Source organism: Euprymna scolopes, chromosome 13, assembly GCF_053919585.1.
Source record: "Euprymna scolopes isolate OS-2025 chromosome 13, ASM5391958v1, whole genome shotgun sequence".
NCBI lineage: Eukaryota > Metazoa > Mollusca > Cephalopoda > Sepiida > Sepiolidae > Euprymna > Euprymna scolopes.
Genome location: NC_136494.1, coordinates 65,986,054 through 66,009,238, shown reverse-complemented (window position 1 = coordinate 66,009,238; position 23,185 = coordinate 65,986,054). Strand labels below are relative to the sequence as shown.

At 35.3% G+C, this 23,185-nt stretch overlaps 1 protein-coding gene across 11 annotated transcripts in view; it reads right to left on the bottom strand.

Annotated features, from left to right (window-relative positions):
- The window catches only part of LOC145292053 (WD repeat-containing protein 47-like), a 201,240-nt gene that overhangs the window by 127,486 nt on the left and 50,569 nt on the right, over nucleotides 1–23,185 (bottom strand). For 4 of the 11 annotated variants that reach the window (XM_080138082.1, XM_080138086.1, XM_080138083.1 and 1 more), the window contains exon 2: nucleotides 8,152–8,187. The exons of the other annotated variants lie outside the window; for them this stretch is intronic. In XM_080138082.1, the coding sequence (XP_079994208.1) occupies nucleotides 8,152–8,187 (36 nt within the window). The remainder of the gene's footprint in view (nucleotides 1–8,151; nucleotides 8,188–23,185) is intronic. 11 annotated transcript variants of the gene reach the window in all.

Here is a 23,185-nt window from a genome sequence, read left to right as displayed (position 1 = left end):
AACTTCCCTGTCCTTTAATACAAATACAAAATAGGGACAAGCAATTTGATTTTGTGAATGAAATAAAATACTTTACAAAAATAACTTGCTTATAAACTACATTTAAATAAGTTCTATTTATTATGTAAATTTACTGGCAACAGCTTTAGTAGACCTTAAATAAAGAGTAGAAAACAGTAGAAAAATGCCTCCCTATTTTTTTTCTAGGAATTTTTATCCTCGGCCCCCAAAATCAAGAGATTACAGCTTTCCTGTAATGATCCGGTCCCTACTGATTTTGTGATGGGAGTAAAGTTCTGTGCACTTCTAGGAGGTCCACCCTCCCAGGCCGACTTACCTTCTCTCTTTGAGAAGGGGTTAGTTTATTGCTAATCGCCTGAGGCGCCGTTACGGGAATAACCGACGGAGCTGCCCAGATACTTTCTGCATATCAGAGTGCCCCTTCTCTGGAGCGCTAACTTCTCAATCCCACTTCCCGACCCTGGTGTCAAAGTTGTTGCAGTATGAGAGAACTAAAAACTTTCTACTGTTTATCATTATTTTACTATATACATTTTTAGACATTGTACTTTTATGTGTTTATTCTTATTTGCTAATTTCTACTTTTCACTTTTTAATCTTATTTTTATGTTATATCTTATTTTTATCGTTATTTCTACTACTACTAGCAATATTATTTTTACTTTATCGTTAGTATCTTTGTTTTATTTTTGTACCTTTATTTTATAATTTATATTTTGTTTTATCCTATTTTGTGTATTTATGTTCTTGCTGCCATATCCTGCCCCCTCCCATTTTTTATCATTTTAAGACATCACTACTCAATCAAGCTACTCTCCTATTCCGTTATTTTATAAGTGCTTTTCATCATTATTTCTTCTTATTAAAGTCTTGTATTTTTTCTTGAATTTACTTGTATATCCCTGCATCATATATCACAAACATCGAACTCATACCCCCTAATCCCATTCCATCCCTTTCATATCCAATATGTAATAATCACAGTTTTGATTTATACTACTTTCATCGCTATAGATATCCAGTTCCCCCCCCCATCTCTATACTATTTACCCTCTACCTAGATACGCAATATTTCATTCCTAATGTGCCTATAGCTAGACGTCGTATTGTTTTATTTGTTACCTAGCACCCCCTCTCCTCTTCTGATGAGAAGCACTAGGCTTCGAAATACCTAGGTATAAAGAGAAACTATATTCTTTATTCCTAATGATGTAATTTACTTATTGAATTGATTAAATTTTTATGCATCAGTATATATTTTTGTATTGTTGATTTTTCACTATTTTTTTTATTTAAAGACTTATTTTAATTCTTCTTGGTGCCTCCTTTATATATATATATATATATATATATATATATATACACACACACACACTTGTAGGGAGACCCGACGTTGCCCAGGATTGAATCAGGATCCACAAATGTTCCACATTTCTAATACTCTTACTTCATCCACATCAGTGAAATCACCTATTTTCCATTCAAATTAGTTGATTGGCTGCTCTAGTCTAGTATCCACCACAATGCACCGGGAAGAAACTTCACATGCCTCTCCGAAGTGACAGTCCACAATACAATACATTGTAGTCTACATTGCACTGTAGAAAACCTATTGTAGATTTTATAAAATTATTTTTATATAATGGCTTGAATTAAAGTTTCAAATACAAAAGTCAAGCATCACAGTTCAATTGTACTCTAAACAGAAACATTTCGAAGGCGCTCCTGTTTTATCAAAGAACCTATTGTTGATTTTTATACACGGGGCCATTCTGTTTGTGTAGTGATAAAACTTCTAAAATTCACCTATGATGTTAGGTCGTATAAGGGTGTTAACTTTGTTCAAAATCAGACTGTCCATTCTTTAATCAGATTTTTTCAATTATCAATACTTATCAGTGGCATTCCTGTACAAAACCTGTCTAAGAACACTCCCAGATACATAGTGCATTTGTGAAATTAAAAAAAAAATAATAATATCAGGCTAGCCATTACAGAGTCCATACACACACATATTTTATATATATATATATATATATATATATACATATATATATACATACATACACATACAGGCATGTACAGGATTTGCTACACAAGCATGACAATGTTTCAATCTGTAGTTCTTAACTAGAATTTCATCAGGCGAAAAGTGTATTTTCCTTTTCTAAATGATTATAATTAACGTAATTTAGTTAAGATAAGCTGCCTCAATGTTGAAATAATTCAGTAAACGAAGCACAGAAACACCAAATAAAGAAAAGTTTAAATTTTTTGGTTTACTTAACACACAGTATGAAAATTTTAACATAAAATGAACAGAAATGATTGAAATCATAAAAATAACATCTGACTACATATAAATTGGAAAAAAAAGAAAGAAAAAGTAATCCACCATGCAACAATATAAGCAGCAGTTCCAACCAAAACTCTGTTGAAGGCATGAAGAATAAAAGGCAAAAACAAATTAAACAAAGAGAAAAATTGTAAATATCCCACCCACAACAATATTTTTATATATATATATATATATATATATATATATTTTTAAAATAAAAGAGGAATAGGCAGTCAAAATGAAAAACAAATAAACCAAGTCTGCAGTTTTATTAGTCATGACTAATAAAGAGTTTAAAGACAACTGCAGACTGCAACTATGTTTAGTAGTTGAGATTAGAGTCGGGATATGGATGGAGAGAGAAAGTAAGAGTCGGGATATGGATGGAGAGAGAAAGTAAGAGTCGGGATATGGATGGAGAGAGAAAGTAAGAGTCGGGATATGGATGGAGAGAGAAAGTAAGAGTCGGGATATGGATGGAGAGAGAAAGTAAGAGTCGGGATATGGATGGAGAGAGAGAGAGAGAAAGTAAGAGTCGGAACATGGAGAGAGAGAGAGAGAAAGTAAGAGTCGGAACATGGAGAGAGAGAGTCGGAACCTGGAGAGAGAGAGAGAGAGTCGGAACCTGGAGAGAGAGAGAGAGAGTCGGAACCTGGAGAGAGAGAGAGAGAGAGTCGGAACCTGGAGAGAGAGAGAGAGAGAGTCGGAACATGGAGAGAGAGAGAGAGAGAGTCGGAACATGGAGAGAGAGAGAGAGAGAGTCGGAACATGGAGAGAGAGAGAGAGAGAGAGAGTCGGAACATGGAGAGAGAGAGAGAGAGAGAGTCGGAACATGGAGAGAGAGAGAGAGAGAGTCGGAACATGGAGAGAGAGAGAGAGAGAGTCGGAACATGGAGAGAGAGAGAGAGAGAGTCGGAACATGGAGAGAGAGAGAGAGAGAGTCGGAACATGGAGAGAGAGAGAGAGAGAGAGTCGGAACATGGAGAGAGAGAGAGAGAGTCGGAACATGGAGAGAGAGAGAGAGAGTCGGAACATGGAGAGAGAGAGAGAGAGAGTCGGAACATGGAGAGAGAGAGAGTCGGAACATGGAGAGAGAGAGAGAGTCGGAACATGGAGAGAGAGAGAGAGAGAGAGTCGGAACATGGAGAGAGAGAGAGAGAGAGAGAGTCGGAACATGGAGAGAGAGAGAGAGAGAGAGTCGGAACATGGAGAGAGAGAGAGAGAGAGAGTCGGAACATGGAGAGAGAGAGAGAGTCGGAACATGGAGAGAGAGAGAGAGAGTCGGAACATGGAGAGAGAGAGAGAGAGAGAGTCGGAACATGGGCGAAGAGAGAGAGAGTCGGAACATGGGCGAAGAGAGAGAGAGTCGGAACATGGGCGAAGAGAGAGAGAGTCGGAACATGGGCGAAGAGAGAGAGAGTCGGAACATGGGCGAAGAGAGAGAGAGTCGGAACATGGGCGAAGAGAGAGAGAGTCGGAACATGGGCGAAGAGAGAGAGAGTCGGAACATGGGCGAAGAGAGAGAGAGTCGGAACATGGGCGAAGAGAGAGAGAGTCGGAACATGGGCGAAGAGAGAGAGAGTCGGAACATGGGCGAAGAGAGAGAGAGTCGGAACATGGGCGAAGAGAGAGAGAGTCGGAACATGGGCGAAGAGAGAGAGTCGGAACATGGGCGGAAACACACACAGAGGCGCAACATGGGCGGAAACACACACAGAGGCGCAACATGGGCGGAAACACACACAGAGGCGCAACATGGGCGGAAACACACACAGAGGCGCAACATGGGCGGAAACACACACAGAGGCGCAACATGGGCGGAAACACACACAGAGGCGCAACATGGGCGGAAACACACACAGAGGCGCAACATGGGCGGAAACACACACAGAGGCGCAACATGGGCGGAAACACACAGAGGCGGAACATGGGCGGAAACACACACAGAGGCGGAACATGGGCGGAAACACACACAGAGGCGGAACATGGGCGGAAACACACACACACAGGCGGAACATGGGCGGAAACACACACACACAGGCGGAACATGTTCCGCCTCTGTGTGTGTTTCCGCCCATGTTCCGCCTCTGTGTGTGTTTCCGCCCATGTTCCGCCTCTGTGTGTGTTTCCGCCCATGTTGCGCCTCTGTGTGTGTTTCCGCCCATGTTGCGCCTCTGTGTGTGTTTCCGCCCATGTTGCGCCTCTGTGTGTGTTTCCGCCCATGTTGCGCCTCTGTGTGTGTTTCCGCCCATGTTCCGACTCTCTCTCTTCGCCCATGTTCCGACTCTCTCTCTCTTCGCCCATGTTCCGACTCTCTCTCTCTTCGCCCATGTTCCGACTCTCTCTCTCTTCGCCCATGTTCCGACTCTCTCTCTCTTCGCCCATGTTCCGACTCTCTCTCTCTTCGCCCATGTTCCGACTCTCTCTCTCTTCGCCCATGTTCCGACTCTTTCCGCCCATGTTCCGACTCTTTCCGACCATGTTCCGACTCTGTGTCGTTCCGGCCATGTTCCGCCTCTGTGTCGTTCCGGCCATGTTCCGCCTCTGTGTCGTTCCGGCCATGTTCCGCCTCTGTGTGTTTCCGGCCATGTTCCGCCTCTGTGTGTTTCCGGCCATGTTCCGCCTCTGTGTTTCCGGCCATGTTCCGCCTGTGTGTGTTTCCGGCCATGTTCCGCCTGTGTGTGTTTCCGGCCATGTTCCGCCTGTGTGTGTTTCCGGCCATGTTGCGCCTCTGTGTGTGTTTCCGGCCATGTTCCGCCTCTGTGTGTGTTTCCGCCCATGTTCCGCCTCTGTGTGTGTTTCCGCCCATGTTCCGCCTCTGTGTGTGTTTCCGCCCATGTTCCGCCTCTGTGTGTGTGTTTCCGCACACAGAGGCGGAACATGGGCGGAAACACACACAGAGGCGGAACATGGGCGGAAACACACACACACAGGCGGAACATGGGCGGAAACACACACACACAGGCGGAACATGGGCGGAAACACACACACACAGGCGGAACATGGGCGGAAACACACACACACAGGCGGAACATGGGCGGAAACACACACACACAGGCGGAACATGGGCGGAAACACACACACACAGGCGGAACATGGGCGGAAACACACACACACAGGCGGAACATGGGCGGAAACACACACACACAGGCGGAACATGGGCGGAAACACACACACACAGGCGGAACATGGGCGGAAACACACACACACAGGCGGAACATGGGCGGAAACACACACACACAGGCGGAACATGGGCGGAAACACACACACACAGGCGGAACATGGGCGGAAACACACACACACAGGCGGAACATGGGCGGAAACACACACACACAGGCGGAACATGGGCGGAAACACACACACACAGGCGGAACATGGGCGGAAACACACACACACAGGCGGAACATGGGCGGAAACACACACACACAGGCGGAACATGGGCGGAAACACACACAGAGGCGGAACATGGCCGGAAACACACACAGAGGCGGAACATGGCCGGAAACACACACAGAGGCGGAACATGGCCGGAAACACACAGAGGCGGAACATGGCCGGAAACACACACAGGCGGAACATGGCCGGAAACACAGAGGCGGAACATGGCCGGAAACACACAGAGGCGGAACATGGCCGGAACGACACAGAGGCGGAACATGGCCGGAACGACACAGAGGCGGAACATGGCCGGAACGACACAGAGGCGGAACATGGCCGGAACGACACAGAGTCGGAACATTGGCGGAAAGAGAGTCGGAACATGGTCGGAAAGAGAGTCGGAACATGGTCGGAAAGAGAGTCGGAACATGGTCGGAAAGAGAGGCGGAACATGGTCGGAAAGAGAGGCGGAACATGGTCGGAAAGAGAGGCGGAACATGGTCGGAAAGAGAGGCGGAACATGGTCGGAAAGAGAGGCGGAACATGGTCGGAAAGAGAGGCGGAACATGGTCGGAAAGAGAGTCGGAACATGGTCGGAAAGAGAGTCGGAACATGGTCGGAAAGAGTCGGAACATGGGCGGAAAGAGTCGGAACATGGGCGGAAAGAGTCGGAACATGGACGGAAAGAGTCGGAACATGGACGGAAAGAGTCGGAACATGGACGGAAAGAGGGTGGGAACATGGACGGAAAGAGGGTGGGAACATGGACGGAAAGAGGGTGGGAACATGGACGGAAAGAGGGTGGGAACATGGACGGAAAGAGGGTGGGAACATGGACGGAAAGAGAGTGGGATCATGGACGGAAAGAGAGTGGAAACATGGGCGGAAAGAAAGTGGAAACATGGGCGGAAAGAAAGTGGAAACATGGGCGGAAAGAAAGTGAAAACATGGGCGGAAAGAAAGTGGAAACATGGGCGGAAAGAGAGAGTGAATATAGGGGGGGAGTTCGAAGAGTTTGAATAGAAAAGAAAGAAAGAATCAGAATATAGAGAGAGAATTGGCACAGAGTTCTAATACTGACATGACAAATAGCAGTAGCACATAGAAAATGAAATAAGCAGTTGTAAAGTTATGTTATTTTGCTATCACAAATTGATTAATATGGCTAAACAAACAGCCAAGCGAAAACAAAACATCCAGATAACAACAGATGTAAATTTATAACAATTTCAACATTTTAATGAAATTAATCAGAATATTAATTATGATTTGAATTTGTCTTTTTATCCGCTTACCCCGCCTTTTTTTTTTATTGACGTGCATATGTTTAATGTGTATTTTTATTGCATTTGTGTGAATGGCATGTCATCTACATGAAATCTTCAAACGCGAGAAAGATCATTTAACTGGTAATCGATTTTTTTTTTTTTTTAAATATCATTCTACAGGATGCATGGCCTAGTGGATATAGATATTGATTAAGAAATTTTTTTTTCTAGAACTCCTACCTACATACATTATTGTTCACTCTATAATAAAGACCAATGTATATTCAGTTGTATATGAACGAATATAAATCTGTACTATTACTCTCATCACACAAATGTTAAGGAGTAAAACTTTTGAAGAAAAAAAATCTTAAAATGTCCTTTCCTAGGGTGAAACCATTTCAAGTGGTGTTGGGAAGGAGAAAAAAAATAGCAAGTCAGACAACCGTTGCCGTCTGAAATGAATTCAGAATGAAATCTCCCACTAGCAGTTAAAGGGGTAAAGTCAAAACTATACTACTACAGTGTGACCCCCCAAAAAAAACAAAAGCTAAGTGGAGGCCATCTAGAACATATGCTGTAGAACGGAGGAAAAAAAGCCAAAGACCTTAGGTTTTTGATGTGATGTTTCGAATATACTAAACTATTTATGATCAAAGTTTCATTTCATTCGGACAAAACACTAAAAAATGGGGGCCTAATTAGAGTTGGGCCCGTTTTTGGGGGGGTCACCCTGTATAAGCAAAGCCTAGGGTTAGTGTTTTTTTGTTTTTTTTTTCTTAAGGTCATCAGAAGTGATAATTTATATACATGAAAATTTTAAATTACCAACATAATTCTACATGAATATTAAGTACAAACACTAGCATGTTTTTAAAGCCATTTTTTTTATGAAAGATATACACTGGTAGATAACTAGCAGCAATATAACAAATGTTGAAACGAGAAAAGTTCAAAAGTTGCAAATAATATTAAAAGAATTTTTGAACCCTTTATTATTTGATAAGCCTTTAAAATTATTAATACATCAGCATTAATTTTAAATAGAAAAAAAGGAACATTATCTCAAATTAAAAAAAAAAGAATTAATATTTGAAAGTATGAAAAATACACACAATAAATAAACACGCAATGATGAAATGTTACCTTCAGTCTGAAATCTCACTTTTGCAGTTTTTTTTCCTGTTAAATTGATAAAAGGCGAAATATGAAATTAAATGTGTCTAGATCATATGAGCTTTTCAGGTTAGAAAAGCTTCAACCAGAAGTTTAAAAAGAAAAGGGAAAATAAGAAAGAAAAGAACAGGAGAAAAGGAAAAAAGAAACAATGAAAAAAGGAAAAGAAAGAGGAGAAAAGAAAAGCAGGAAATAAATGAAAGGAAAACGAAAAGAAAAAAAAATAAAGAAAAAAGGTAAAAGAAAAAGGGGAAAGAAAAAAAAGGAACATATTAGGTTAGAGGCTTTTTTAGGGAGGGACCCAGTCTTAGAGGGAAAGGCAAATCGTTGATGAACCAAACAAGATGTGGCAACAATACTTCATAAGCAGGGTTTTATGTTGCGAGTGAAACAGTTGTATTTGCGAGTGATTTTTTCCAAGTGGTGACTAAAAATATAACGTTTATCTTTTGGCCATTGCGTTCTTTTTCAACTTCAAAGGCTGAGTAAAAAAAAGTTTTTTTAACCTTTATTTATTTTTTTAATAAAACGAGCAAAGTTAAATTATTTAAACAATAAAATGTTTAATAGAACACTATACTCTTTAACGAAGGTTGTTTAAAAAAAAAATAACATTTGAATTTTTAATGTTTAACATAAAATTCGGTGTGTATTTAAAATTACACTCATAAAAAAAATACAGAAAAATCTTTGATACATACTTGTCATGAAACGAAGATATATTAAAAAAAAAAAAAAAAAAAAAAAAATCACGCGAATTTTGCTAGTATTTTTTCTTTTTGGCTATTAAACAAAAATATGTAGTTGTAATACATCAACGAAAGATAAATTTGTAGAGCCCTAGTAAGAGTTTTTGTTGTTTATTTTGTACATTTAAATTTATTAAAAATAATTGTGACAAGTTTATGGTTCTGATAAGTATAGTTGATCCTTGATGGACATTATTAACTGACCCCTTGCTAAAAATGTTTGCCGTAAGTATTATTTAGATGTAATGCCTATCTTCGGTCATAGTCTGTAACTGCATGACTGCCAGGCCTGTTATAGGCATCACCTTGATGCAGATGCATGAATAATCTACACACAAAGCAGCGAATGAGTCATCTTCATCTTGTCAATGATTTACTACAGCCACAAGATTAAGACATTGATGAGACAAATAAATCAGTTCCACTTCAGTTAACTTTTCAGTTGCATTAAGTTTATCCAAATCAAATTTCATGGGATCTTGCACTTGAATCACTTACGTCACCATATGGAAGGGAGACGTCCCGTTTTGAGACATGCAAAAACTTGATAATATTTCACTCACTATGGCTATACAGACAAATGTATCCTTAGTTGACCTTTGACAACTAAATATTTTCGTTTATTTGCCAAATAGAAAAGTTACAAGCCAAACCCACATGATTTTTGGAACATGACATTTTCGTTTTGTGACGAGTACATATATCATAAGGAGTTTTCTGTATTTTTTTTTTAATATATAAGTGTAATTCTAAATATGCACCAAATTTCATATTGAGACGTGAAGGTGTAAACATTCAAATTTATTCCCATGTTTTTTAAACAGCCTTCCTTAAAAAATAAAGAGTATATTGCTCTATTATTGGAATTTATTTATGTAGCTCCTCCTGCTAATGGTGCTTGTCCCTCTTATGCTCTGTGGATTGGCTAGCAATGATCTCCTACCCCCAACCCCTTAGGGGTCACTATAAAAACCTTGGGAGATCTTGCCTAGTCCTCTTTTTTGACCCCAGCTGGAGATTGGAACTTCCGATGTGAAGCCCTCGACGGCAGTCACTGAAGGCCACCCCACTTCTGTTTCACATTACCCTTTGAATATTGTCTTCTTCCCGGACACAACACTATTAAACCTTTTATTGTTTAGATAATTTGATTTTGGTGATTATATTAAAAAAGTTAAGACATTTTTCATTTAGCAATGAGCTTTGAAAGATTGTTGGTGGAAAGAAAAACTATCGTCAAAAGTTAAGCGTTTTATAGTTTTTACTCACCACTTTGAAAAAAAGGAAAAAAAGGGAAAAAAAGGAAAAAAAAGGAAAAAAAAGGAAAAAAAAGGAAAAAGGAAAAAAAAAGGAAAAAAAAGGAAAAAGGAAAAAAAAAAGGAAAAAAAAGGAAAAAAAAGGAAAAAAAAAAGGAAAAAAAAGGAAAAAAAAGGAAAAAAAAAAGGAAAAAAAAGGAAAAAAAAGGAAAAAAAGGAAAAAAAAGGAAAAAAAAGGAAAAAAAAGGAAAAAAAAGGAAAAAAAGGAAAAAAAAGGAAAAAAAAGGAAAAAAAGGAAAAAAAGGAAAAAAAGGAAAAAAGGGAAAAAAAAGGAAAAAAGGGGAGAAAAAAAGGAGAAAAAAAGGAAAAAAGGAAAAAAAGGAAAAAAAAGGAAAAAAAAGGAAAAAAAAAAGGAAAAAAAAAAAGACACTTGCAAATGTGACCGTTTCACTCACACTGTAGAGCCCTGCTCTTAAATCTCAATGCAGACCTGATTCACAGCCAATAATTGTTGCAACATTTTCTCTCTTATTCTAAAACGAAAAGAGAGGGGGGAACAGCTGTTGACTTTTTCTTCTGTCCCTATTTAATTGCCTCCCCCATTAGACACAAGGTTGATTTTTAATGTGGGGAAAATCCAGTTACCCAGAATGAGCCATCCGGGTTGGGATAAAAATAAAAATTACATCAAAAAGATTTCTCCTTCACCAAATGAAGACAAAAGAGATCAAGTGTAATATCAAAACAAATACTACACTTTGCTCCTTGCTAAAAGGCCTAGGAAGTTTAAATTGTGTCTAACCCAGTATTCCCCTGAAAGGATTAATCTAAAACTAGCTGGACCCGTGGAAAATCCATGGAATGAGAAATATATTTAATCAACAAATGTTTTGATTAGGCAGATATTTTTCTGGATAGCGTAAAAAATTAATTTTTTTTAGACAGAAAAACAATAACATGTAGCAAATATAAGTTTATTAATATTTTTATGAAAAAAGTGTATATTGTATTTTAAATATATAACTGACACAAATGAAAATGAGATAAGTACTAATAAATACTTAGGAAGTAATATTGTGCTACATAGTTCAATACAAATGAAATCATATCATAAAAGACACTTTTTAGTTTACTCCTTAAGTCCAGTACCTCTTGTCTGACAATGTTTTTTTTTTACCCTCCCGTCTCTTTCGAATGTTCACTTTTTTTACTTCTTTCTTCAGAACCACTGCATGCTGAAATTACGGGTTCCATTACAACATTGATCATATATTATTATAATGATATTCGTGTTCTGTGAAGGAGAAATCTTTCCCAAGGAATTTTTATTTTTATCCTGATCCAGGGTGCCTCTTTCTAGGCATCTGGATTTTCCCCACATTAAAAACCATCCGTTCTTGTTTTGACAGAGTACAAAATTGACTTTACAATATAGTGAGGAATCTTATCCATTACTTCTTTCTAACAGAAAGAGAGGGTGCTCAACTGAACTCCAATCTTTGATTTCTTGTTGTAAGGTATTCACATCAAGAATTGTTTTCTACAACTGCAAAGAACTTATTTTTTCTTCCTCCATCGAACATCAAATCAAATTTCCATGAACAAAGGTTATTTCCAAGAACTTTCTATCTGTGGAACATGTTATCATGATACTGCTTACCTACAGGCTAGAGTAGGTAACATCAAACATCAATAAATACTTATCATAAACCGTTCTCATAAGTAATGAAAATGAATTTAGTTATCTTTTACTACACCAAGAAGATTATGCGAACATTCTCTATATTCACTGCACAAGCCATGATCATCCGCTCATTGTGCTGGTCCAAAGTCGTTGCTCAATTCCGACACTGGCCGCAGTGTCAATTGTGTTGTGTCAGTCAGTGCTGCAGCCGAAGAATTATCTCTCCTAATAAAATTACAAATCTAGTTCAAAACAAAGTTTATTTTTTGAACGTTACAATTGTACTAGATTTCTTGTACTTGCAAATGAGAATTTTTAGCCAGAAAAAATGAAAATCGAACGCAATCCTTTAGCTAAGAGCACATCTCAGAGAGGCACACAGACCCGTCGGTGAGATGGTAAAAAAAAAAAAAAAAAAAAAAAAACTAATTCTGAGACACACAGAGTCAACTCCTCCTCCATTATTGAAATATATATACATATCACTTTGAACCAAATACAAAAAAAAAAAAAAAAAAAAAAAATGAAAATAATGTCCAGCTTTATCTATCAAATATAAAAAAAAAACTACTGCCTAAGGGTTCTGCATCTGGTAGGCAATTGAAATTAGAAACCCCAGAGTGAGTCATAACCAGAGTAGGGAACCTCATTTAAAACTGTTACATTTTTTCAAGTAAAAAAATTGAATTGTGGGTAGTCAATTCCAAATCGGAGATATTTTCAATTTTTTGTGTGATTTTTTTATCCGTTGACAAATATCTTTCACTTGCAGGAAGCCTGTTATTTGCATGCACTGCAAACATTCAACCAATAAACATGCAACAACCTAGTGCATGTTTACAACTGCAAAGATATCGGATAAAAATACAGAAATTTATTATTTTTTAGCTAGGAATACTTTTAACATCAACACTGTAGAAAAAGGAATAATACGCAAACATACCATCATTACATATACGTTCATACATACACATGAAAATAAATACGCATAGATGTGTTTAGAGAAAGATACATGTGTATTCATATTTATAAAAGAACACCTTAAATCGGTCGTACACCAATAGCAAGAGAGAAAGGTATGCATACGCATAAATAATCTGTACAAAAATTAAAAAAAAAAAATAGTTGTTGCTCTTATCGATCTTATGCTTTGCTACTGACATAAATTTAAGACATTAACAAGACAGAGAAATCAGTTCCACTTCAGTTAAGTTCCCAGAGGAATTATTCCATCAAATTTATCCAAGTCGAATTTCATGGGATCTTGCACCTGAACGACTTGTTGCTCACAACGTCATGAGTAGTTTTATGGAAGGGAGAAGTCCCGTTTTGATACAACATGTAGAACCTTAACATTTTTTTTTGTTGTTAACTGTCACTGTGGACTTGATTTACAGCCAATAACTGTTGTAGCATTTTATCAAAAAGGGAAAGAGAGAAAAACAAAACTGTCTCCTTTCCAATTTCGTATAGATATTTTTTTACTTAAGCATTACATTATTAAATAAATATTTAAAATATAATCTAAAACTAATCACCCTAAAATCAATCTTAAACTCACCACACAAAATCAAATTCAGTGAAAGATTCCATCCATAAATTTTATAATCTTTGAATTATTATTCTCTAATATAAAAATGCATAAATTATAATATATCTCTATATGCATTCATTTTTATATATTCCTATGTATAGAATCCACTCCTAAACTACTTAACCGATCATTATGAACTTTGGAACACAACTGTTAAGCATAAATAGTCATAGATGGGGTCTATTTAGTTTTATGCAAACGGCGCAAAGAAAAATATGTGTGTGTGTAAAAATATAAATATTATGCTCTTATTTTGAAAATTCCTTTATAGTAGAGCACTTTGATGGAATTCTTTTTTCTCAAAAATGTAACTATATATATATATATATAAAGTTCTTTATATCTTCAAATATTTATTCATGGTATTAGATTCGGTAATTTTTGTCTTATAGCATATCAACCCTCTTAGAGTTATTTAATAGTGAAAACAATCTTGAAAAAAAGTTATGCTTCAAGTTATTTTAATATCTTCCAATATTTATTATTTGGTTATTTTTTGACTTTGCAGAACATGATTAAGTTTTGCAATGGGAAAGGAGAAAAACAACATTAATGGTTGGTACATTTACGGTCAAGAAGCTGTTATCTTCAGGTAGCATCAGTAAAAACCATACGTGAAGTTATCTCATAATTTTATTAATATAAAAATAGTAGCATAAAAAATAAGAGTAAAGAAGGCAGTTTAATTAACTGTATTGTCATTAACAATCATTATTACAATTAGGCAGGAATGTTGTCTGACAAGCTCTAAGTAAACTATTGTTGCATTAGCTCTTTCGAAATTAAGCAGGCATTTTGCCAGCTTAATTTTGAAAAAGCTAATGCAACAATGGTTTACACTGCACTTATCTGACAACATTGCTTATTAATCCTTCAAGAAACACAATTATCAAAATTAACAGAATCTTAGATTGGTTATTTTATTTCACAGCATACCAACTCTTTTTGGGTTATTTAATGTTATATCCAGTAATACTGGAAAAAAAAAATGTTATGTGTCAAGTTTTTTTTATATCTTCAAATATTTATGGTGTTTGGTTTGATTGTTTTGTAGAGGAAAAGTGTTATTTGTTTTAATTTTGCACAGCATAATTAAGTTTTGCAAAACGAAAGTAAAGCAAATAATATTAATGCTTGATACATTTCAGGGTGGAAAGCCAATATTTCCTGACAGATTGATCTGGCAGTACTAGAACAAAATCTTAGAAAAATATTAGCAGTACTAATAAACAAAAGAAAACCCAAGCAAAATATGATAGCCCTATCAAGAATTTATAAAAATCAGACATATTTACTGATGGCCCAAATAACCTTTAATTTTTTTTTAATTTCTCCTTAACATTAGCCCAGTTTAATAACAGTATACCAGCATTGATAATGAGATTATAAACCTAGAATGTAAAATATACATTTAAGTGATTTTAAGAAATGTTAAGATGATTGGTGGGGGTGAGGTATTACCTTTTAGGGATAGCTTTCCGTGGTGGTCTCGACTGACCTCTATACACTTAGCACTATGTGACACATCTCAGTTACTTTTCTGTTTTATCATTATTAGAGTGGTATAATCTTCAGGAGAGCTGGAGAAACATACAAGTTATTAAGGTCGTCCATAACTAAAAACAGTTTGATTTTGATTTCTTTTTTTAATACTTGTAGAGTCATTATAAAAGCACAATGTATATAAATGGAAACTCTGTTTTTCGGGTGTATATAAATATATAGGTATTTGTTAAGACTGTAAGTAATGGCGTAAAACAAACTGGTGAAAGAGCAGTTAAACAAATAACATTGGGCAACAATTTTTTACTTTTTGAATGTTATCTAGATTTCTACAATTGATTTTTTTTTTTTTTTTTTACATAGGCATCACCACATTATCAAGGCCAAGAGGCCACTCAAGGATAAGGGTTAAAGAGTGTACAGTAGAAATTGGACAATATAGTAACCATTAGTAATGAAAATTTGGTAAATTTGATAACTTATATGGAACGGCTCATCAAGAACTTATTTACGTTAGACTTGAACACAACCATATTGTAGTCAGCCGGAAAGCAGGAAAACGGAAGACAATTCCACAGGCGTGCAGTTCTAAGAAAGAAGCTTTGTTCATGGAATCTACGTTTAGGTCTAGGCACAGATAAAGAGTGAGGGGAATTATTGATAGTGTTTACAGCTAGACGAGTGTTTCTTGTGAAAGTTTGACGAGGGGGGGACCATAGATTGAAGCTCAGTCGAACACTTTCCATGAAAATAATGATACATCAGAGACAAACTCGCAACATCTCTTCTGTGAGATAGAGGTTGCGAGGAGGAGAAAAGGACATCTCCTACGAGGCTACGAAGTCTATTTTGAACTCTATCAAGGCAGGACAAGTCCTTTCTAGCAGCTCCTGCCCAGGGTATTTTTGCACTGCTGAATCAGGAAATGGCACCTGCTTCTCTCCATCAGGTCAGGGTTTTGGTGCTAACTTGATTTGAAAAAAAAAAATCAAATCTTCTGACAAAATTTGTTGCATTATCAGCTGATTTTTGTCAACACATACCCAAAATGTTTTTAAGAGAAAAAATGTTTTGCCAACAACATACATTGATTACCTGATAGAAAACAACTGAATGTTGGGCATCGCTAAAAAGTAAGTACATATAAATTGCATGTTGCTTCACCATTGTTCAAACTTCAGGGTTTGAACCTCCGTTTCTTTGAACTCCTGGAATGCTTAGCTTTCAACTTCTCCATGGTCAATCCTGGCACATATATGAAATAGTTACCATCCTTGTTCAGAGCTTTAATGAACTGCTTGATTAAGCCGAGCTTGATGTGCAGCAGTGGGAAGAGTATTCTGTCTCCGTCCACTAGAGGGTTGTTGCCGACATTCCTTTCTTTGCAAGGCACCAATTCCGTCTGCACAGGCCAGTTCTTCTTAATGTATGCTGAGCACCAGTTTTTGGAAGATTTTAAGGTTTTATGACTTCAAACTGATCCCTTTTCAACATAATCATCCAGAACTATCAGATCTGAATAATTCTTGTCATTAAAATAATCATTTCCAATCAAAACAATTATTTTACCCCCACCAACTAAAATGCTACACACAAACACATGTAAACAAAAGCATAAAAAAAACAGGACATGTGGCCATAGCTTAAAAAGTTGACCTCATTGAGCAAAAAGAGGGTGATTTTTTTTGATTCAGTGGATCAGATTTGTCCTAAATCAGCTGAAAAAAATGCAGATAAATTTATTGATCAGTGAGAGAATATTTCTCGTATGAATCTTGTGTAAGTGACTTGTTTTGTTCCTGTAAATGATTCATTTCCTACAATGACATCTTACAACAGAAGTATCCTTGAACAAGAATTATTTCCATGTATTTTCAAATCTACATCGATGAAAACGATCCATGCAAAAAGAAAAAAAATAGATATAAAACGGTTGATATCAATTTTTAAATATTGTAACGTCCTTTTTAAAATAAAATAACAACGTTTCTCTACTGATTTTCGAAATTGCATATTTGGTTGAAAAACCGACAGGAGTTGGCAAAACTTTCTAATAGTGAAACCAATTTTGAAAAAAAAAGTTATGCTTCAAGTTATTTTAATATCTTCCATTATTTATTATTTGGTTATTTTTTGAAAAGGAAAAGGAAAAAGAAATAATACTAAATAAATGGAAGTCCAATCAAACTGGAGGTATTTAATAAACAAAGCAATTAGTTGCAGCTATTTGTATGCAACTTGCTTTTGCTAATTATTTCCTACAATAACATCTTGAAGTAAACAAATATAGATATAGGCTCAACTGCTTAATGACAGGATTAACCTTTGGGGTTATTTAATGCTGAGAAAACATTGTATGCAATTCACTGACTACAAGTTACTAGTTTCCTAATAGGTTTTACCATGTAAATGACCACAACAGACACTGATAGAGCTTTAATTTGGTTTAACCGATTTCGTAGCTCACAGCAGTATCTAACAGAGAGAGAATAGGATGAATAGATATTTGAATTCTAATTGAGAATTTCCTCATTCTGTTTTTTATATAAGTTATTAGCGTTATCTATTCAGTGTTTTCTGGAAGTCTTTATTTTATGCGTTTAAAAAAAAAAATTGTCTTTTCTTTTTAAATCGAATATTTTTTTTATTTTTAAATTTATAAGTTATGCCTCAGGGGTGCTAAATAAGCAAGCAGATCAAGAGAAAGAGAAATGGGGTGCTTATTATGTGACGAATGCAAGGGTGAGAAATATTTGTGTGTAAGTGAAGAGAGAAGAGAGCGCATATCAACGAAGATTGAACTAGTATTTTTTTTGGTCCCCCGACAAAAGGAAGGTAGACCTATAAATTCGCCTTCATCCGTTCATCTGTCCGCATTTTTCTCAATAATTACAACTTGGAATTTTTGGAAATTTTGCACAAACATTAAACAACTTGCGAGTAAAAAAGTAACAGAACAGATTTTCCGAGAAAACTCCGGTTGCTCCCCTAGAGGTGCCTTTCGGGTTAAAATGGCTAAAATTGACACGTTTGTGCTTATTAAAAAACAATTGATGCCTTGGATTTTTATAAAACTTTCTGAAAAGTTGTAACTGATTTCTATAAAATTTTGTTTGTCTATACTTCGCGATAACTCTTGGGTGTGCCCCAGGGGCTCTTTTAGGGTTAATACAAACACTCCATTTTTGGGACTATTTTACCATATTTGTCCAAAATTTTCTGTGTATGTCTATTTAGCAGTTTTGCATGGTGCTGAACCAAATATGTTAAGGCCTTGGGAACTTTTGGGGCTAAAGGGGGGGGGCAAATGATGGACTTATTTCTTTTTTTGCATGGTGCAGAACTCGAATTTACATATGTTAAGGCCTAAAACTGCACCGTTTGTTCATTTTCACCAGGATTTGTCATCCCCTGGGGACTTTCGGAGATAAATGGAGGGGGGGGGGGGCAAATGCTGAACTTGGCCAATTTTTAATGCCTTGTTCACTGTGCACTCATGGGGACCATGCATACTTCACTTGTCATTTATTGTGTTTCAGTTCATGCTATTGTATTTTTGATCCTAATATTCCATAATAAATATAAAGAAAAAATTTAATGTGTAATTATCAAAGTTACGTTGAGGCAAAAAAAAAAAAAACATGCATACACATGTGATTCTCCTGGAAGAGAAAAGGTAAGAAAATGAGAAAAAAAAAATGCAAGTTATGAGTTAACTTATTAAGTTACAGACAGGCAGACAGACAGATATAGAGATATGTTGAACATGATATATAATAGTTAGCAGGCATTAAATCATGCCTCATTATAATATCGATAACACATAGTAAGTTGATCTTCCTTTATCTGTTTTTCACATAACCGCTTAAGAGCAGTTATTGATTGGCTTTCAAGAGAAGTAACAAAAACAATTTCAGATTCTTTCCTCTATTTAATCACAAAAGGATAAAAATAGAAATCAGTGCAAGACAACGTAACATGCACATGTTAGTCTAATAGCGAACATCTCATTCAAATCTGCTCAGCTATTTCCTCACATATTCATGCATTATTCAGCAGCTCGGACTGAATTCATTTTTGTAGTTTTAACATTTCACTAAACGAAACGTCTTCCTCATTTATATGCTGAGCTGCCAATCTCAAAATTGTAAAAATCTAATTCATAGAAAAAAAAAAAAAAAAAAAAAAAAAAAAATGAAGATAAAGTATATCGTTCACTAAGGATTGTTAAGTTTGAAATATTAAAATAATTGAAATTTAGAAAATTTTTTGGTGTAACTATAATAGCGAAATTCAAAATTTTTAATATTGAATTTCAAAGTAAACCAATGGTATCTACTTAACTGCCATGTTATAGTAATGAGTAGGGCTATGATAACAGCATATTCTTTTCATTGTTTTGACTCTCGAGTATATATCCGACACAGTTAGACACAGTTAATCAACCGAGAACCACATCACTCTATATAAAAGTATACAAGATATCAATGGATACACACTCGAGAGTCAAAGCAATGAAAAAATATGCTGTTGTCAGTAATGAGTATATCCAAAAATTATGATAAACGATAAGGTAAAAAAAAAAGTTATTGCAGAAAACATTTGACGAAAATTAGCGAAAATAAAATGTTTGGCTAAAAAACACTGAAGAGTTCCGAGGGGAGGTAAATAGCATGAAACTATGGCTAATTTTTTTAATGAATTCTGTTAACAATCATAAATATGAGCTACTAGCCTTGTTTTTAGCATAACTGAGTTACTTCCCTTGTGATTATATCACATTTTCTCAAAACAATATGATAAGGGTATTTTATGACAAAAATCGAAAACTTGTGTTTTTTTAAATAATGTGGTAACATTTAAGTACTTCTGACACACCAATTATGTAGATACTATTGCTTTTAGTTGAAATTGATAAAAAAAATCAGTAGATACTACTTTTTTTTCTTTTTCCGAATTTCGCTATTATAGTCTTATAGCACCAAATGTTTAAAAAAAAAATGCAAAATTTCTTTTACACTTAAATTTTAAATTATCCCAAATAAGATTCTCTCTCTAAATTACTAACTGCCGAGAAAAAACAAAATACATAACATCTCCGAAGTTTTATTCTGAAAAACTTAAGATTAAAATAATAATAATAAAAAATAAATAAATAAAAACATATCTTGCATTGAAAATGCTACTAATTTTCAAGTATTTTAAAAATGAAAATTTATAGGTGCTTCTTAAATGTGTAAAATCTGACTTTATAATGGGTGGGATATAAAAAAAGGAAAGAAACTTGTATATCTGTTAAATAGTTCTATAAAAAGCCTCATAGAAGTTCTGATTCTTGTCTCGAGATACTCACACCAATAACCGGATACATTCTAAACTACATTACTTGCTCTAGTTGTGTGCACTGAGAAGCTTCACATCCCTCCATACAGTGACTTAATCCACAATACAGTGTAGTCTATATTGTACTGTAAAGAACCTACTGTTGATTTTATAAAATTATGTTTTATATATAATGGCTTGAATTAAAGTTTAAAATGCAAAAATCAAGCCCAATTATGCTATAAAAAAATACATTAATTTCGAATGCACCTCTGCCTTACTAAAGAATGTACCGTTAATTTTATACACTGAGCTGTTCTGTTTGTACGTTGATAAAACTTCAACTGCACTTGTGATGTTAGGCTGTATAAGGGTGTTAACTAGTCAAAATCGAATTATTTTGATTATCGAAACTTGTCGGAGTCATTCTGATACAAAACCTATTTAAGAATACTCTCAGACAGAAAGTATATCTGTGTAGAATTTTTAAAAATATCTTCCCAGCAGTTTCAGAGTTTAGGATATCCCCAGTAGAACGTGCTTGTTTAAATATCCCCAGTAGAACGTGCTTGTTTAAATTCATACTGAAACTTAGCATCAACGAGGTGGCAGACTATCGCTAAATTGAATAAAGACTCAAAGATTTTAGTAAAGAACAGAAGTATACTGATGGGTCAATAATTTTGAGAGTCGGTTCTTCAAGAATTTTTTTAACATGAAAACACTAGTTTTCAGCGAGGAAAAAAGTGAAAAGAAATAGACAACAAAAAAGAACTTATCTTTGTAGTATACATTACCTATCACCCTATCATGCTATATATGAAAATATTAGACATTTTCTGTTTTCGGAAGTAAATAAACAGTAAACTAAGAAAGAAAGGTAGATTACTCGGAAACAAAACAATTGCTAACCAATTCTTTTTTATTGAGTGAAAGCTAATATAACTAGACCAGGGTTTCCCAAACATCAGGAGATCATGGAGCTCCTGAACAAGGCAAAGGTTTTTCACAGAGCACTAACAAAATAATTTTTAAAATAAATATGAAAATCATTAATTTCAAATTTTAACTTCTATTTGTTCATTAGTTGTTTCTGTTTGTGATGTTACTATATTTTCACGCTAGAAACTTACTAAATTATTTGGTGAAGAGTTTTTGTTATGTTTCGAAGTTTACAGGAGAAACAGAATTGTTATTTAAAGTTGATTTAATGTCAATATTAAATGGAACACTTAAAACAATTCTCTCACTAGAAACATTAACTAATATATTGCTATTTAGTAAAATCAATTTTCCTTACTGTAATATGCAAATGAGGTGACCTTAATTGTATATTTTGCAAGAATCATACTATATATAGAAATAAATGAAATAATAAAGTAATGGATCTTTTGTATATATTAATCAAATTGTGAATAAACAACCAACCAACCAATCAACCAACCAACCAACCAGAGAGGAATATGAATTAATATATATATATAGATTACTGGTTAACACAAAAATTAAAATCTTCAAAATTTGAAAGAAATTAATGTTCGAAAGGTTAGAGATATAAAAAAAAAATTTTTTAATGGATATTCAAATTGATATTCACGTATGAAGATGCAGTTGAGAGAGTAACAAAGTCCAATTGATTATCTGGTTAAAAATCAGTAGATCCATTGCTGGTACTTACATCCATTGACTTGAAATAATATTAATATAAAATTATAAATATTGAATGTGTGTACACACACACAAGCTTCTTCAGTCTTTGACAGACAATGGATACCCACAAAAGGGTGCCTGTGCATGAAATTTTTGTGGCAGAAGGTGCACAATCTCCAACCACACCTCTCCTGAGATGTACAGGACGACTGGAAACAAATGCCGAGATAAGCAGAGAACACATACAGTGCCTAAAATTTCCAAATGGTCACCCATCTAGTACTAACCAGGCTCAACGTTGCTTAACTTCGGTGATCTGACAAGAACCAGTGTGTGAATGTGATTATGCTGTGTAATATATATATATCATATACACACACATCCACACAATTTCTCTCTCTCTCTCTCTCTCTATATATATATATATATATATATATATATATATATATATATATATATATATATATATATATATGAGAGGGAGAGAGAAACACACAGTGCCGCATAAGTAACACCTTTTTAATTTTGGTAATACATTCATATTCGAAAAAACAAAGAATAATCAAAAAAGATTTTAGTTTCATGTAACAAAAGGACGTTACTTAATGTAGCACCTTATATATATCTCTGTAGAAGGCTACGTTTGTAGAGGATCGGGCGATTACAACAGGTAATGATTTGTGTCTGAGGTTCGATCTCAGTTGATGTCTTTGGTGTATCTAGCCACACTGAAGTTGTGAAACGACAAAATAGCTGTTTTTGACGACATGCGAGTGTTTTTACTAAGGAAAGTAATTCCGATTATAATATTATAGACGGCTGACTGAGTATTATAAAGACTAAAAATTATGGACGCTTAATATAATATAGAACTAAACAACAATTGGGATAGAGCTAATAGTTTTTATTTTGTTATAAAAAAGTTTGCCAATTTCCTAAATAAAGGATTTATTTCTTTGAAAAAAATATATCATTTCTTTTACTTTTGAGGGTGAGGAAGACTTTCATAATTGATTATAGACCAAATTGCAGGTCATTTTTCACCATTTTTAACGTACTAAATAAGCTAATTAAAGCAATTAATCGGGTCAAAGCTATTATGGTGAATTACCCTGCCTACCCCCACCATCCAACCCACCTAGCTGCATTAAATGAGTACAGATACAATGTAAATAAATACAACTAAAGAACTAGGTTTTATATATATATATATATATATATATATAAAACAATTGATATCCATGCA